Source organism: Anomaloglossus baeobatrachus, chromosome 8, assembly GCF_048569485.1.
Source record: "Anomaloglossus baeobatrachus isolate aAnoBae1 chromosome 8, aAnoBae1.hap1, whole genome shotgun sequence".
Lineage (NCBI taxonomy): Eukaryota > Metazoa > Chordata > Amphibia > Anura > Aromobatidae > Anomaloglossus > Anomaloglossus baeobatrachus.
In genome coordinates, this window is record NC_134360.1 from 154,234,668 (window position 1) to 154,253,025 (window position 18,358).

At 42.9% G+C, this 18,358-nt stretch overlaps 1 protein-coding gene across 1 annotated transcript in view; it reads left to right on the plus strand.

Annotated features, from left to right (window-relative positions):
- LOC142249311 (uncharacterized) overlaps window positions 1-18,358 on the plus strand; it is a 156,754-nt gene that overhangs the window by 22,237 nt on the left and 116,159 nt on the right. Inside the window, exon 4 of the mRNA XM_075320945.1 lies at window positions 11,373-11,498. Coding sequence (XP_075177060.1) covers window positions 11,373-11,498 — 126 coding nt within the window. The remainder of the gene's footprint in view (window positions 1-11,372; window positions 11,499-18,358) is intronic.

Sequence of the window (18,358 nt, forward strand, 5' to 3'; positions counted from 1 at the left end):
TCGGGTGAGCAGAATAGCAGGTCCGGAATAACACAGGCTGAGTCCAAAAGTCTTTTAACTGGTTTTTACTCACTTCAGTTGTTATGGTGAGCTGACCCGTACGATGCTGCGATAAACCAAGTAGAACCAGGGCTCCTTCAGGCCAGTCTGAGGGTAACCTGTTAGCTCGCCTTCCTAGCGCTCTGTGTTCGGATAACCCCCTTACTTGAAGTACCTTGAGGGCCTATCCAGGGAGTCGCTACTACCTTTTCTTCCCTGTGTTTGGACCATTTGCCGGCAGCATGGACCAGTTGAGATGGCTTCAGGCTCTGTCTCCTTATGTGTCCCTGCATTACTGCTGAGGCTTGGACTCTGTGTGGTTGGTGAGGGACTTGTAGTTCCCCTCACTGGCAGATTTAGCAGATAGTTAAACTGGAGTTTGCTCTAGGGACCTGTACCCCGTACGTGCCTAGTCACCAGGAGCACCTCTTTCTCTGACTACCCGGTGACTGTTCTCCCCCGCCAACTGTTACTACACCGCGCAGGTTCTGACTAGTGGCAGCGCGCGCGTCTCCCTGGCAACCGGCGTGCTCCACTACCAAACTGGTTCCACTACTTTCTTCCTGACAACCTCTGCACTTTAGCTCCCAGCTCCTCCGCTCCACCTCTTGAAAAGAATTGAAAGCTAGCCCCCTCTGGAAACTACCCAAGGGTCCCCTCTGAAGGTGTGGGAGACCTGGTTGCTATGTGTCTGTGCGTACACACCTCCTTCTGGCCTTTAGGATTACCTGGAAGCACTGACCCAGCATGGGTGCAGTACTCAGTGGTGCTTGACCAGGTCAGGGGCGCCACACCGACAGAGTGGCAGCACTCACAGGAATGCTACCTTTCTGCTGATCAAAACACTGATGCAGCATCGCTCTGATCAGCACAAACAATGACTGTGCAGTCATAACGTCCCTTAGGTTACAATTAAATTAATAATAAATGTAAAAGTAAAAAAAAAGTTTTAAAAAATATGGAAAAATTAAAAAAACAAAGTTCAAATCCCCTTTCACCCCATTGAAAATAAAGCAATAATAATAATAATAATAATAAAAATACACATTTGTTATCACTGAATTCAGAAATGGCCAATCTACCAAAATATAAAATCAATCTGATTGGTGCACGGTGTGGTGATGAAATAAAATCCAAACTCCAAACTTACGTTTTTGATTGCCACAATGTTGCATGAAAATGCAATAACAGGTGACCAAAACGTTTTGTCTACACAAAAATGTAATAATTAAAAACGTCAGCTCAAGATGAAAAAAAATAAGCCATCACTGACCCCAGATCCTGAAAAATGAGAACGCTACGGGTCTCACAAAATGGCAACAAAAGCACTATTCTTTTTTTGGAGAAACGTCTGAATTTTTTTTCACCCCATAGATAAATGTAAAAGCATACACGTTTGGCATCTACGAACTGGTACTGACGTGAAGCATCATATTGATATGTCAGTTTTACCATATAGTGAACATGGTGAAACAATTGTTCAATTGCACTTTTTGTTTGCAATTTACTGCACTTGGATTTTTTTTCCTGTTTTCCAGTACACTAAATGGTAAAACTAGTGGTTTCATTCAAGAGTACAACTTGTCCTGCAAAAAACAAGACCTCATATGGCAATAGTGACAAAAAAAAAAGTTATGGCTCTTGGAAAGAGGGGAGGCAAAACTGAAAACTTGCCGGGTGTGAAGGAGTTAATATTTAATATTTATTGTAACCATGTTCTTAATATTTCAATGTTATTTATTAATTTTTGGAGTGCCATCATGTAATTTGCTATTTTGATCACTCTGCTACCTTTATATTGGTTTGATTGGGGTGGTTTTATTTTGTTTTTGGAGTTTTGTGTAAACATAAACTATTAATAACATATATGTATTTGGTACAGCTTACAAGCTATTGGATTAATAAATAGACAGATATTTAGGATTAAAAACTAGTTGTTAGTTTCGTACTACCCCTTTAAGGATGGACATATTTTGCACCTTCTGAACCAGGCATTTGTTAACATTTTTCCATCATCATATTCAAAATAGTTGTAATATTTTTATTTATCCTTATGGGTCAATGTTGTTATTTGGGGGCTTATTTTGTGGCACAAGAGTTTTATTTTTTAATGCTGCTATTTTGGGGGTATGTATAATTTATTAATTTGTAAATCTTTCTTTGGGACATTACAAAAAATAACTAAAAATGTGCAATTTTTGTGATTTGTTTCTTAGATTTCCGTTTTATGCAATTCACCACATATACAGTGGGAAAAAAAGTATTTAGTCAGCCACCAATTGTGCAAGTTCTCCCACTTATAAAGATGAGAGAGGCCTGTAATTGACATCATAGATAGACCACAACTATGAGAGACAAAATGAGAAAACAAATCCAGAAAACCACCTTGTCTGATTTGGCAAGATTTTATTTGCAAATTATGGTGGAAAATAAGTATTTGGTCAATAACAAAAGTTCATATCAATATTTTGTTATGTATCCTTTGTTGGCAATGACAGAGGTCAAACATTTTCTGTAAGTCTTCACAAGGGAGGCACACACTGTTGGTGGTATGTTGGCTAGGCCACTCCAGGACCTTCATATGCCTCTTACAAAGCAACTCCTTCATTGCCCTGGCAGTGTGCTTGGGATCATTATCATGCTTAAGGGCCCAGCCACGTTTCATCTTCAATGGCTGTGCTGATGGAAGGAGGTTTGCACTCAAAATCTCACGATACATGGCCCCATTCATTCTATCATGTACACGGATCAGTTGTCCTAGTCCCCTTGCAGAGAAACAGTCCCAAAGCATGATGTTGCCACTCGCATGCTTCACAGTAGGTATGGACGCAACTCAGCATTCTGTCTCTTCCAAATATGATGAGTTGTGTTTCTACCAAACAGTTCTACTTTGGTTTCATGAGACCATATGACATTCTCCCAATACTCTTCTGGGTAATCCAAATGCTCTCTAGCAAACTTCAGATGGGCCCGGACATGTACTTGCTTAAGCAGGGGAACACATCTGGCACTGCAGGATCTGAGTCCCTGTTGTGTGTTACTGATAGTAGCCTTTGTTACGGTGGTCCCATCTCTATGCAGGTCATTCACTAGGTCCCTCGTGTGGTTCTATGATTTTTGCTCACCATTCTTGTGATCATTTTGACCCCACGGGGTGAGATCTTGCATGGAACCCCAGATCAAGGGAGATTATCAGTGGTCTTGTATGTCTTCCATTTTCTCATTATTCCTTCCACAGTTGATTACATAACACCAAGCTGCTTGCCTATTGCAGATTCAGTCTTCCCAGCCTGGTGCAGGGCTACAATTTTGTTTCTGGTGTCCTTCGACAGCTCTTTGGTCTTTACCATAATGGAGTTTGGAGTGTGACTGTTTGAGGTTGTTACAGGTGTCTTTTATACTGGTAACAAAATCAAATAGGTATCATTACTACAGGTAATGAGGGGAGGACAGCGGAGCCTCTTAAATAAGAAGTTATAGGTCTGTAAGAGCAAGAAATCTTGCATGTTTTTAGATGACTAAATACTTATTTTCCACCATAATTTGCAAAAAAAATCTTGCCAAATCAGACAAGGGGATTTTCTGGATTTGTTTTCTCATTTTGTCTCTCATAGTTGTGGTCACCTATGATGTGAATTACAGGCCTCTGTCATCTTTTTAAATGGGAGAACTTGCACAATTGGTGGCTGACTAAATACTTTTTTTCCCCACTGTACATGTATAGATGTATTCAGTAAGTCAGCACCATTAAGGCAATCCCACATTTCTTCAGGTTTTTAAATGTTATGACTTTTGAACAATTAAAATAAAAATATCATCTGTTCTTGTGTTTCTATTTTTCAACCAGCAAGAACTTTATACTTTTCTGCAGATAGAGCCGTGTGAGGGCTCATCTTTTATAGGATGACTTATTTTTATTAGTATCATTTGGGATAGATGCAACCTTTGTTTTATACCATTATTTGTGAGATGAGCTCAACAAAAAAATAACAATTTTGCCATTGTTTTATATTTTAAAAAATGTATTCTGTTCATGATATAGGTTAAATAGAAGAATTAGTTTATAGCTCAGTTTATCATGGACATGGAGACACAAATTGTGTGCTAGTTTTTACTCAATATATTTTTTATAGAAAAGCTGATCTCGCAGGAGCACTGAGAGCGCCTATGAGATTAGCATGACAAAAATGCATTCCAGGGAGCGGGAACTAACATCCAATCATGACATGCTTCTCCATTAAGGGCCGCTAAGGGGTTAATAAATCTTAGCATTTAACATTTGTAACATTTATTCTGCTGTCAGTATCTTGAACTTTTTTCCAGGGTCACAAGGGCAATTTTATCCTGCATTTTATGCCAGAAAAAAGTTGCAAATACCAGTTTTAATGAATTACTAGCTGCCACATATTCAGTTATTTGGGTGGGTGTATAGTGACATCTAGCGTTGGAGCGCATTCCTGCACTTTGCATTATAGCCATTCATTTTTGGACTCACTACTTGATGTTCCATCTCCTATCTTGTGTTCCATAAGTGAAATATAAACATTTATTCAGATATGCAATCCCAGTTTTCTATTATTTTTATATTATTCTGTTGTATCACTTTGATATCTTGTCATATACTGCCTGTACTTTTTTATTGAGACTGCTGCTCCTCAATTTTCAATTTGAGATGTTATACTTCTCTAAGGCTTATATATGTAGTTGTTGCACCATGTAAGATTAAAGGGTCAATGTCTTTATTGGGGCTTATATCTAGGCATATCGCTATGGATTATGTTGGACATTTTAAAAGAAAATAAATAAATAAATTCTAATAAATTTGTGAACGAGGGCTGTAGTCAGGGAGTGTTTGTCCAAATTAAATTTTGCTTTCTTTTTTTCAACTACCAGATTAGTAATGGTTGTGTCTGATAGATGTCCACCCATTACTAATACCAGGGTTTGATGCCAACTGGCAATTCACAGTTGGCATCAACCCCATATATTACCCTGTTTGCCACCGCACCAGGGCAACGGGATGAGCTGAGGTGAAGCGCCAGGATTGGCACATCTAATGGATGCGCCACTTCTGGGGCAGCTGCAGCTTGCTATTTTTAGGCTGAGGAGGGCCCAATAACCATGGGCCTCCCCAGCCTGAAAATATCAGACCCCAGCTGTCCACTTTATTTTGGCTATTGATCCAATTTGGGGTAGTCGCCACTTTTTTTATTTAAATTAAATTATTTTATTTAATTTTAAATAAATAACTTAAAGCAACACCATGGGGTGACCTCTGTTTTAAATTACTAGTCAAGGTAAAGCTGCCAGCTGCGGTCTACAGGGGTCACTGAGGAAGCCTAGCATTGTTGATGGCATAAGGTATGGGGCAAACAGTTCACACATATTCTCTCCCTCTTTTGATACAGGGAATAGGGTTCTCAGCTACTATTATGTCACATTGACACATTTATTGAGAACCATGGTTATTCCTATAATGTTTCAGTGTATTTATTACTTATATAACTGTATTTCCATCTAATGTATTTGATGGATGTGTTTATTTACATTGTTTTTCTGTGTCCTGTTTATTATTGGCAGGTCTGTCGCTGTATCTAGACTTTAATATGCGCATTGTGGTTAGGGACTTTATAGTGGAGAATGTGAACACTATACAATCGTGTCTTGTTTTTAATGGTTTTTAACAATTTTGTTGTTCAGTAAACTTTGATAAATATTTAAGTTATTAAGTCTATTTATAGTTCCAGTGCCCTTTAGGTACAACCTTTTGTTTGTCTTACCTCCACTTGTATGGTTTGTTGTATGTAGCACGAAACATAATACATTTGTACTGCACAATTTTCTTCGTTAGTGCAGACCCAGTTTTCATTTCTTTTTTTTTTGTTATGGAGCTCCAGTATTTAGGCACTTCAGGGGGTCTCCAATCATGACATGGTGGCCGCTAATGATTCCAGCTTATTTCTGTTCAGAAATTGAAATGGTGCTTCTTCCCTTCTGAGCCCTGCTGTTCACCCAAACAGTAGATTTCTACCACACATGAGGTATGGGTGTACTCAGGAAAAACTGCACAATAAATTAGATGTTGCATTTTTTCCTGATACCCTTGTGAAAATGCTAAATTTTATGGCTAAATTAACATTTTTGTGGGAAAAAGTAAAATTTTAATTTTTTCCTTACACATTTCTTCAGTCCCTGTGAAGCAGCGAAAGGTTCAATAAACTTCTTAGATGTGATTTTGAGCAGTGTCAGGGGTGCAGTTATTAGAATGGTGACACTTTGGAGTATTTTCGGTCACCTAGGCCTCTCAAAGTCACTTCAAATGTGATGTGGTCCCTAAAAAAAATGGTTTTGTAAATTTTGTTGGAAAAATGATAAATTGCTGATGAACTTTGAATCCTTCTAACTTCCCAACAAAATAACCCTATATTTCAAAAAAGGTGCTAATGTAAAGCAGACATGTGGGAAATGTTATTTATGAATTATTTTGTGTGATATAGCTCTCTGGTTTAAGGGCATAAAATTTAAAACTTTACAAATGTCCTATATTTTCACAAATAAACACAAAAAATATTGTCCTAAATTTACCACTATCGTGAAGTACAAAATGTCGCACAAAGCAGTGTCAAAATCACTGGGATCTGTTGAAGCGTTCTACAGTTATAAGCTGTCAAATTGACACTGGTCAGAAATGCAAAAAATGGCCTGGCCATAAAGGTGAAAACAGACTGGGCGGTGAAGGGGTTAAAACCTAAATCTGAAAATTGTGCCGTGCATATTTTTTCCACCTCTCTGAGTCAATACTCTAGGACCACCTTTAGTTGCAGTTATTTCTGCAAGTCTTTTTGGAATATGTCTCTATCAGCTTGGCACTTCTAGAGACTTACATTTTTGCTCATTCGTTTTTGCAAAACCGCTCTAGCTCAGTGACATTGGATGGCGATGTCTGTAAACAGCAATTTTTAAGTCTGGGCCATTTAAACACAAGAATATGCTTTGATCTAAACCGTTCCATTGCTGCTCTGGCAGTGTGTTTAGTGTGTTTAGAGTCATCTTGCTGGAAGGTGAACATACGTCATAGCCTCAAGTCTTATACAGCCTTTAACAGGTTTTTCTTCAGGATTACTATGTATTCCAATCGCTATAACCATCTTCCTCAGTTCTACTGAAGAAAAGTATCCCCACAGTAAGATGTTGTAACCACCATGTTTGACAGTGGAGTTGGTGTTTTAAGGGTCATGTGCAGTGCTAGTTTTTCCACCATACATAGCATTTTGAATTTAGCCGCAAAAGTCCTATTTTGTTTTTATCTGACCACAACATTTCTTCCACATGCGAGCTGTTCCCCCTACACGGCTGTTTGCAAACTGCAAACATGACTTATCGTGAATTGCTTTAAAAAAAATACTTTCTTCTTGCTACTCTTCCATAAAGGCCAGATTTGTGGAGCATACAACTAATAGTTGTCACTTCTCCAAAGTGAGCAGGGTCCTCTTGGCTTCTTCTCTAATCAGTACTCGCCTTGCTTGAGATGTATAACGCTCACCGCAGGAGATGGTAAAGTGGCGAACAGGAGTGGACCCACTGGACCACAGAGGAACACCGATCTTACCCTTAGTTGGAGGGATTTGACTAAGGGGTACTTTGCACGCTGCGACATCGCTACTGCGATATCGTCGTGGTCAAATCGAAAGTGACGCACTCCAATGCCGGTAACGACATCGCAACGTGTAAAGCCTAGATGCGCCGATAAATGATCGCAAAAGCGTCGAAAATCGGTGATCTGTGTAGCGTCGGTCATTTTCATAATGTCGCACCAATAGGGGATACGATGTTGTTCCTCATTCCTGCGGCAGCACACATCGCTGTGTGTGAAGCCGCTGGATTGAGGAACATCTCCTTACCTGCCTCCACCGGCTATGCGGCAGGAAGGAGGTGGGCGGGATGTTTACGTCCCGCTCATCTCCGCCCCTCCGTTTCTATTGGCCGCCTGCCGTGTGACGTGGCAGGGCAGGTAAGTGCGTGTGAAGCTGCCGTAGCGATAATGTTCTCTACGGCAGCTATCACAAGATATCGCATGTTCGACTGGGGCGGGTACTATCGCGCTCGGCATCGCTAGCCGATGCTAGCGATGTCGCAATGCGCAAAGTACCCCTAAGAGTCCACTGTCAGGCAGACGCCAGGTGGCACTCCCATGGCAGTGACCGAGACTGTGGCAGCTGACTCCTTGGGCAGGGATGGACACAGGGACAAGTAGACATAGTCACTACTGTAAACACCAAAATTAGAAGAATAGAATCCGTACCACATTTATGTTCACAGTATGTTATAGATATAAGGTCAATGATATATAACCAAAACGTGGGGATATTGGATCAATGGGACCATTCGGATTAAATGCTGAACCAAAAGAAGAGAAACCGAACAATATGGTCACTTCATATATCTTTATCCCCGACTCAAGGGGAGGAAGTCGCTACGAAACGTGCGCGCGTCGGGGCAGGCGTCGCATAACAGGAGGTGGTTGTGCTCCGTGGCGATTGGTAATTATATTAGTGCTTTATATCTGTGTTTAATATTTCTATTGACTTTCACTGTGCCGATTCTGACACTTGCTTAATGTTATACAGACTTAAGTATACCTTTTTCTCCTCTGGCCATTACTATCTGAGCCGCCCTCCTCCTCCTATATTTCACCTGTGTTTTTAGGCCATTGGCTTAGTATTTGTGGAATTCATGCACAATATGTTTATAGGGTGTCAGCAGCTGTAACGTTTCTGAGTATAAACTGTAAATATCTTGCAAATTTTGCTGATGATGGTTTCACTGTGATATTATTGCTGCTATAACCCCCTAGCACTTGACACTTTATTCAATACTTATATATGTAAATATATATAATTTTCTACGTCTTAATTATTATTTATTACGCACATATAGCCTCTGAATTCCCATATACTACCCTGTGTCCTATTGTACTTGTCTGAGAAATTATGATTAATTAATATTGTTATCACATGATATGCAGGTTTTTGACGCCGTTTTTCCAGTTCACAGCTTTGTGTCTTTTAATATTTATTTTATTTAATTGTGTGTATTTTTACATTAATAAAGATATATGAAGTGACCATATTGTTCGGTTTCTCTTCTTTTGGTTCAGCATAGTCACTACTGTAGCAAGGACCTCCGGGGTAGCTGAGGCTGGTGGCATGGCCGGGGTGGACAGACACACTCTAGTATAGCAAGGACCTCTGGGGTAGCTAAGGCTAGTGACATGGTCAGGGTGGGTAGGCACAGTCTCTAGTACAGCAAGGGCCTCCAGGGTAACTGAGGTTGGTGGCATGGCCGGGATGGACGGACACGGCTTCAGGTATAGCAAGGACCTCCAGGGTAGCTGAGGCTGGAGTCACAGCCAGGGTGGACAGACACAAAGTACTGATGGGACCAGGAGACAGGTAAGGGCACTGTACACTGAAATGGAAGCACAGCAGACAAGGGGACCTGACAACTAGTTGGCAAGGACACAGAACCACTAACTAACTGAACATGTTGATCAGGCACCTCTCGTAGTGGAAGAGTGCCTTAAGTACCCAGTGGCTCTCAGCGATGGGCTAAGAGGCACTTCCAGGAGAAGGCGCACTGGCTCTTTAAGAGAAGGGCAGCAGTGTGCGCGCATGCCCTAGGAACACTCCCGGATGACCTGTGCTGTGTGCACAGGCCCTGGGAGGGGAAATCAGTAAGCACCCATTTGGAGCAGCACGGGGATGCCGAATAGTGTGGTGAGAGCAGGCCATGGTGGTGAGTAAGCGTGCATCCCTGTGGGGAGGGGAGTGAGGGGTGCAGGGACACCAGCGCTACAAGATGTCAGTTTAGGTGACAGCCATGTCACAGAACAACTGTAGTTATACTGAGAAAAAATTACACACTGGTGAAATCAATTTACAAATTAAATGACTTGCGTTCTTGGAAACGGTTCAAGTGCGGGTTCAGTCACTCCTCTGTGTGTGGTGAGCTGTGGCTGTAACTGCATTCTCAGCATTGACTGACAGTAAGTTATAGAGCAGAGTCTGTCAGTCAGTGCTCGGAGCATGGTTACAGCAGTCTCTCCATACACAGAGCTGTGACTGAACTTGCATCGGCACTGCCTCCTTGACTCAAACATTTTGTTGCCAGAGGTTTTGACATTCATGGCTGTGTGTTGAATTATTTAGAGGCCACACCAAAGTTACACTGTTATACAAGCTGTACATTGAATACTTTACATTGTATCAAAGTGTCATATCTTTAGTGTTAAAGGGAATGTGTCAGCAGGTTTTTGCTACTTCATTTGGCAGCAACATAATGTAGGCAAGGAAATTCTGATTTTAACAGTGTTTCCCATAAATTACTGGGTGCAGCTGTTCTCACATAATCAAAGAATTCAGTTTTAAGCATATACCTGTGCTGGGATGCTGACCCACACACACCAGGCTCCCAACAGAGATTGTGCATTGACTGTGAGGTGTCAATCAGAGGAGGAGACGTGTTGGACTTCTGCGCCTGCTCTTGTCCTGCAATGTTAATCACAGGGTAATAAAGACATTAGTTTAAATAAACAATGACATACACACAGATAAGAGAGGCACAGTTGCTTTTTGTTTTTTAACCCCTACATCTTGCTGTCCTCAGCTTACATAGCAAAAACTTGCTAACCGATTCCCTTTAAGGGAATAATATGGGATGTACAGCCAAAGGTACAAAATGTGGTGATTGTGAATCTTTCAAGCTTCTTGTGTTTTAACAAACAGCTACCATTGAGGATATATACTGTATACATTTGTTCAGTTATTGGATAAACTCCATTCCAGCCTTATAGATCTTCATGTCACAGACATATCAGTGTATATTAGCTCCTACAGGCACCATGTGATTCATGTGGTCAATAACTAATAACCTACCAGGTTTTTTGTGGACTATCAAATACCATTTTTGTGGATAAATATGCATTTATTTGGTTATTAGATGCACTAGTTCAGGCATCAAGATTGCAAATGTTTTTAATTGCATGTTTGTTACCAATACATTTTTGACCTTTTAATTGGTGGTGTGATCATCTATATTTTAAGCACTTTTTCTTGTACATATCTTCAGTGTTGTCCCATGAACAGATATAATAAAATATTTACAAAAATATGAGGGGAGTACTCACTTTTTGTGATGTACTGTATGACATTTTGCTCGTAGCACAACCTGACGTGAAAAACATTTTTCTGGTTTTATCTCTACTATAGATGTCTCCTTTTACTTTTGTTCATTCAGTGAATCCATTTGTAACCACATTTTATTTCCTCCTACAGAAAGCCGTCATGGATATTGATATTGAACTGGAGATTAACAAGTTTCTAAATAATGAAAACTGGGACTCCGATAAAATGCAAATTATTCTGGAAAATGTTGCCTTTACCGAGCATAAAGGAGATTTGGTAGGACATGGCTTTTAATCAATATTATTATTTTTCTTATTGCCATTATTATATATTAACTAATTATAAGTGGAAAGCCAAAACTAAACACAAACCTATCTGTCACTATGCACCGAATTCCTTCTTGCAATAAGATCCTTGATTCAATTCCCAAGCTCTTTTTTCTTGCTAATTACAGATGTAATAAGGAGGGAAGGTCTCTGTTTTTTTTCTTGTTGTAATACAGTAAACATTATTATGTAAGGCTCTGTGCACATTTGCATACCAGGTTCAGCTCGGATCCATCAATGCAGATATGGCCAAAAATACCGACACCCCATTAGTGTCACGAGTGTGTCAAGGTCTGATGTGATCTCAGGGGGATCTGGGATCAGAAGGTAACAACGTATTATTGATCGCAGATCTGCTTTAGTGCCCGCACGTCATTTATCCTGAGTTAGAGAGTATTTCATTCCATCTGAAACTGAAGGGGTTAAGCTGCCTTTCTATCTAACAGATAGTTGTAAGCTCAACTGCAGCCACTGCCTTCTCCTATAAATATCCACCACTTACTCCTCCCTATGCCGGCAACAGCTCAAATCTAAGCCATCCATGTGGAAGGAGTTTCTCTGTGCTGAGATGTGGTGTTTTTACAGTTGCAGCTGCAAAGTTGTTGCTGAAGAAACATTGGCGTTCTCATTTTTGTGTCTTCCCCACCCGTGTGTCTTACCTACCATGTATCGTCTTATTGCAGTGGCGAGACTAGCGTCTTGCTGGCCATCACTAGTCAGGGTGAGTTCAAGGTACAGGGGGGAAGATTGCACGGAGGGAATCTAGGGATGTTAGGGAGTGCAGGGATCAGCTGTCATGGATGTGTCACACTGGACAGACAGTCCTTTAGTTTCCAGCTGTAGAAGGTCACAGTGTTTGGCTACACAAGCTGCTCTCTGACTTTCGCTTTTTCCCTGCTTTGAGTTTATCCCTTTCTCTTTCTCTGCAGATATCTCACACTGCCAGTGCCGGCTCCCTGTTCCCTGCACTCCTAGCCACAGTACACATCGGGTTAATTACCCGATGTGTACTGTGGCTACGTGTGCAGAGAGCAGGAGCCGGCACTGACAGCGTGAGAGCGGTGGACGCTGGTAACGAAGTTAAATATCGGGTAACCAAGGTAAGGGCTTCTTGGTTACCCGATGTTTACCGTGGTTACCAGCGTCCGCAGAAGCCGGCTCCTGCTGCCTGCACATTTAGTTGATGCTCTGTCGCTGTCACACACAGCGATCTGTGCTTCACAGCAGGAGAGCAACAACTAAAAAATGGTCCAGGACATTCAGCAACAACCAGCGACCTCACAGCAGGGGCCAGGTTGTTGCTGGATGTCACACACAGCAACATCGCTAGCAACATCGCTGCTACGTCACAAAAGTTGTTCCTTAGCAGCGATGTTGCTTGCGATGTTGCTTAGTGTGACGTGGCCTTAATGCCCTGATTAGGCATTGCTTGTCTTGATGAGGAGGTGCGCTGGAGTCAGACACTCCTGATTCAAAAAGAGGGGGACATTACAAAAGTACCCCCTCACATGATTAGACTCATGTTGTGCACTTGTGTATTTTGTCCCATTACTTTTTATTGCTGCACTTTATATTTATAATAATCTGTTGCCCTATATATACTATTGATGTATTTATTGAAACATCTGTTTGATTTTTGTACGATGTATTCATCTATGTATATTTGAGCATATGTAAGTGTCTTTTATGTGGTTTGACTATGATTGCACCCATGCTTTGTACTTTTATATGGTTGTGCCATAAGGGCGCTTTCACACTTGCTTTGAACGGCATCCATCACAATGCGTTGTGTGATGCATGTGACGGATGCGTTGTAAATAGTGTGATATAAAGGCAACGGATTCCTGTGAAATAGCACGTTGCGTTAAGCCGAGAGAGAGAGACCCCATCATCACCACACTCACCCCGGCACTACCACACTCATCATCATCACTGCAGTCACCCCGGCACTACCGCACTCATCATCACCGCACACACCGGCACTACCGCCCCCATCATCATCATCACTGCACACACCCCAGCACTACTGCACTCATCATCATCACTGCACTCACCCCGGCACTACCGTACTCATCATCATCCCCGCACACACCCCGGAACTACCGCACTCATCATCATCACTGCACTCATCCCGGCACTACCACACCCATCATCATCACTACACACACTCCGGCACTACCGCACCCATCATCACTACACATACACCGGCACTACCGCACCCATCATCATCACTGCACACACCCCGGCACTACCGCACCCATCATCACCGCACACACCTCGGTACTACCGCCTCTATCATCACCGCACACACGCAGGCACTACCGCACTCATCACCGCATACACACCGGCACTACCTCACCTATCATCACTGCACACACTACCTCAGTGACGTCCCCGCTGACAGCGCGACTCACTTCAGTTGCTGCGTGGCGCTCACAGTGAGCGGCAGTGTTCTACAGCCGCTCCTGTCAGCTTCATGTAGCAGAGCTGGATGCCTCACGGGACCTCGTGTGGTTAATGACGGACCTGGAGGGGTATTTGGGGATTAATAAAGTGGTGAAAGAGAGTGTTTTTTTATCTTTTATTCCAAATACAGTATTTTTTCGGGTGTATGTGTTTATTTACTTTCACTTAAAGGCTAATCATTGTCGGTGTCTTATAGACGCTTGCCATGATTAAGCTAGGACTTAGTGGCAGCTATGGGCTGCAGCCATTAACTCCTTATTACCTCGATTGCCACCACACCAGGGCAATTCAGAATGAGCCGGGTAGAGTCCCGGGATTGTCGCATCTAATGGATGCAGCAATTCCGGGCGGCTACTGGCTGATATTTTTAGGCTGGAAGGCTCCCCATAATGTGGGGCTTCCCATCCTGAGCATACCAGCCTTCAGCCGTGTGGCTTTACCTTGGCTAGTATCAAAATTAGGGGGGACCGCACAGCTTTTTTTAAATTATTTATTTACTTATTGTACTGCACGATATAGACCCGCCCACCGGCGGCTGTGATTGGTTGCAGTGAGAAAGCTGTCACTCAGCATGGGGCCGGGTCTGACTGCAACGAATCATAGCTGCCGGTGGGCGGGGGAAGCAGTGAATACTAGATGGAATAATGAGCGGCCGGCATTTTCAAAAGAGGAAAAGCCACCGGAGCTTTGTGACAACTGTGCAGCATCGCGCCCGTGATCAGTGAGTATGAGAGAGGGGCTGAGAGGGGGGAGAGAGATCAGGAGTGATTTTAAACAATTTAGATCGTTCTGCTGAAAATGCTGAGCATGCTCAGTAGAACGTGACGGAATCCGTTAGCAGATTCCGCCACTTAGCGCATAGCGGCGGAATCCGCCACCATAGACAATCATTAGACACCTTGGCGGATTCCAACGGAATCCGTCAAGGTGCGTTATTTTAACGACCCATAAAACGCCCGACGCTGCGTCAAAATAACGATGCAGCGTCGTCCAGCGGATAAAATGCAGACACTTACGTTACAGTGCGTCGTCAATACAAGTCTATGGAGAATAGCGCAGTGCGTTAACGGACTGCGCTATTCTCCATAGCGGCGGATTGCGCTGAACGCAAGTGTGAAAGCGGCCTAAGTTGTACAATTGATTTTTACACGTGTCCATAGATTGTTCTGCCAATTTCCCATTTTGTGCCAGTTTACCATTAAAAGTATTCAGTTTTGCACTTTACTCTGGTTTTCTCCTGTTTTTACTCCTGATTCATTAACAGGTGCATGTCTTTTAATGTATCAGGCACATCTGAAAAATGGCATGTGGCTCTGTGGGTCTTGCCACATATTTTACTCCAGTCAAGCACTGTGGTATGATTTCTGGCTTAAAGAATTCAACAGCTAATCATGAAGTAGATGAGCTGTGGCATTGCGCCCCATTGCACCTCAGCTATGTCAATGTTGACAGTGCTGGGCAAAATAGATATGAAAACGCCAAGAGCTGCAACATTTTTGCGCAACTCCATGTTGTGCAGCTGTGTCGCCCAGGGCTATGGGGTACTCAGCCCCGGGCGGTGTATTTCTGGGGAGATGTCTTTTGGTGGCCGTTGCCTGGTTCCGTTTCCCTGGAGACACTTTTTAAAAGGAGTGTATTTACAGGGGAGATTAAATGAAAGTTTATAACGTGACGCCTTTTGCGGGTTGTGGCTATGTAGATGGAGCAGCCGCTTCACAGTTCTCACTATTGGGGCTGGTGTTGGTGGCAGCCTGGATGTAAGGCCCTCCGCAAGCAGGGCCGGGCCCCAGAGGATAGGTGATGTGGATGGGTGCAGAAAGAAGGTAGGCCACACAAGGGGTTGCAGTGTAACTGGTTCCTTTACTCACAGTCAGATGGAAACTGGTCAGCCGAGGAAGGCTGGTCTTGATCGCTGGTCCCCTTAGTCCCAGTGCTGGTTTAGTGACCTGGTGGCTTCTTTCCCTGCACCTGTGATGTCGTAGTGTGCAAAGTACCCCTAAGGCTGCTTTCACACTACTTTTTTTAACATGCGTCATGAACGTTTTTTTTACGCAAAAACGGATCCAGTGCAAATGCGTTTTCATTTCAATGCATTTGCAATGGACTCGCGTCAACATGCGTTCACCTGCGTTTGCGTGCGTTATAGTAAGGATCCAGCAACTTGCAGTTTTTTAACTTTTTTCAAAAACGCTACTTGTAGCGTTTTTGAGCTGCGTCCAAATACTGCAAATTGCTGGATCCTGACTAAACAGCACACAAACGCATGTGAACGCTGGCATGCTGATAGACAGGATCCTGCTTGCTCTACTTAGCATGCACAGAGACCAGCCTCGCGTGATCAGTCTCTCTCTCCCCCTCCCTCTCTCCCCCTCCCTCTCTCTCCTCTCTCCCCCGCCTAAGAGAGGAGGATGCTCCTAACCAAGGTAAATATCGGGTAACCGCGAGCTTTGTTACCAGATGTTTACCTTGGTTAGGTGTGCAGGGAGTAGTAGTTATCAAATTAGAGACGCACTCCTACAATGATAATTAATAGATAATAGTGAATAATAGCAGGAGCAGATACCCAATGTAATTATGTGTGATTAGCAGGGTAAAGATAAAATATAACTTTTAATAATCCTATTAAAAACAGGGGGTGATCACAGACAACAAACACATAACGGTGATAATCCGGTAAAGGAGAGCTGTAATGAACAGCAATGATCGGCAAACCTAAACAGGAAATCACTATAAGCCTGTTAAACAATATATAATTGCAAAGGCTGAATAATAAACCTTCAACAGTAAGGCAAATAATAAAGGATTGGTCTCACCGGTATCTCTTTTTCATTCAACACCCTGGTGATAATGGGATCGCAGAGGGGGAGCTATTGAAAGTTTAGCTACCACAAACCCCTCAGATGCAGATCCGCTACAGGCGTGCTCCAGTTCTCCCTACGCGTTTCATCATTTCCAACTCATCAGGGGAGCCTATATGGACTGTGGAGCCAAGAGTGAAAGACCTCTTGTGCAGAGGTAGACGCCTAACCAGATTGAGGTGAATCAGAGGTTTAAATAGAGGCGGGGAACACAAAACTGCTCTCATTGGTTGTCAGAGATCATGTGACTGCATGGGGTACGAAGTAAGTACTGCGCATGCGCCAGTTATAAAAGTGTAAAGCACCGATAAAAATAATGACAGGATGATGACATAATCCTGATACAGCGTGGAAGTAAAGACCGCACGCTGCGTTTTGAAAAAAGACACACAGTTTATCAAACAGACTGGAGGCCTGAATGCGCATGCGCACCCGGCCAGACGGAACGGTCATGACAACGCATGTGCGCCCGATTGTATACATAGCAATGGGGGCCGGGACAGCAGCCGCACGTGGAGCGATCACCTGGGTAAACAGTAAATCCTACTGGGTGGTACTGCAACAATGACTGGCGAGTGGTAAACTCTGTGTACAGAGCATGCGTGCCCCACTCGTCTAACGCCGTCCATGGAGCAGTGAAATAATCCAGACATCCTAAGATGATGGTTCAGTTACATGGTGACAGCAGAGTGTAGTAGTGTGCCTGATGGGGTGCTATAAGGGCATGGGGGTCACATGAAAGGCATAGAGGGTCACCCCTGAAAGATAGGCTCAAAAAACAAAAATTGTGTCAAAAACAGGTGAAATTCACACCCGCTGACAGACAGTTGCTTATAGCCTTTATTAATCCAAATAGAAATTGGAACAAGATCAAAGCTCATAGGTATTTGGCAAGAAGTATGGGGACCGACAAGGGCAAGGGGGTGAGACATTCCTGAAAAGGGACATGATTGATGTAAATCTAATAGGTATTAGTGTGGAGATGCATGATGACATCAAGGAGATCTAAAGCAGATGGATCTAAAACATTAAGGATAGGGAGGGGGGGATGCCCTAATGAACAAACTTACACTGGGCCCTAGGACTACCCTACCTGACAACGGAGTTAACACATCCTAAAGTTAACGATGCCCCCGTTCCTCGACGGCTTTTCCTAATGTAGCTGACACTGTCCCTAAATCAAAGGAAGCAGCTATAGGTTAAGGTCTCATTGAGACCTAATGGGGCCTGTGCCTTAAGTGTGAAAATCCACCTACTTTCCTTTTGCAACACCCTCCGGTCCCAGTTGCCTCTACGTATAGGGCGCTTCACGAGGTCTATCCCCATGAAGCTGAGACCGGTGATGTCGCCATTATGTATGGTGTTCATGTGTGTTGCTAAGGGTGTATCCCTCTTGTTGGCTATATCTCTGAGATGTTCACCTACCCTTCTCCTCATCTCTCTGACGGTTTTTCCAATATATTCCAAATTGCATTGGCATCTTGCT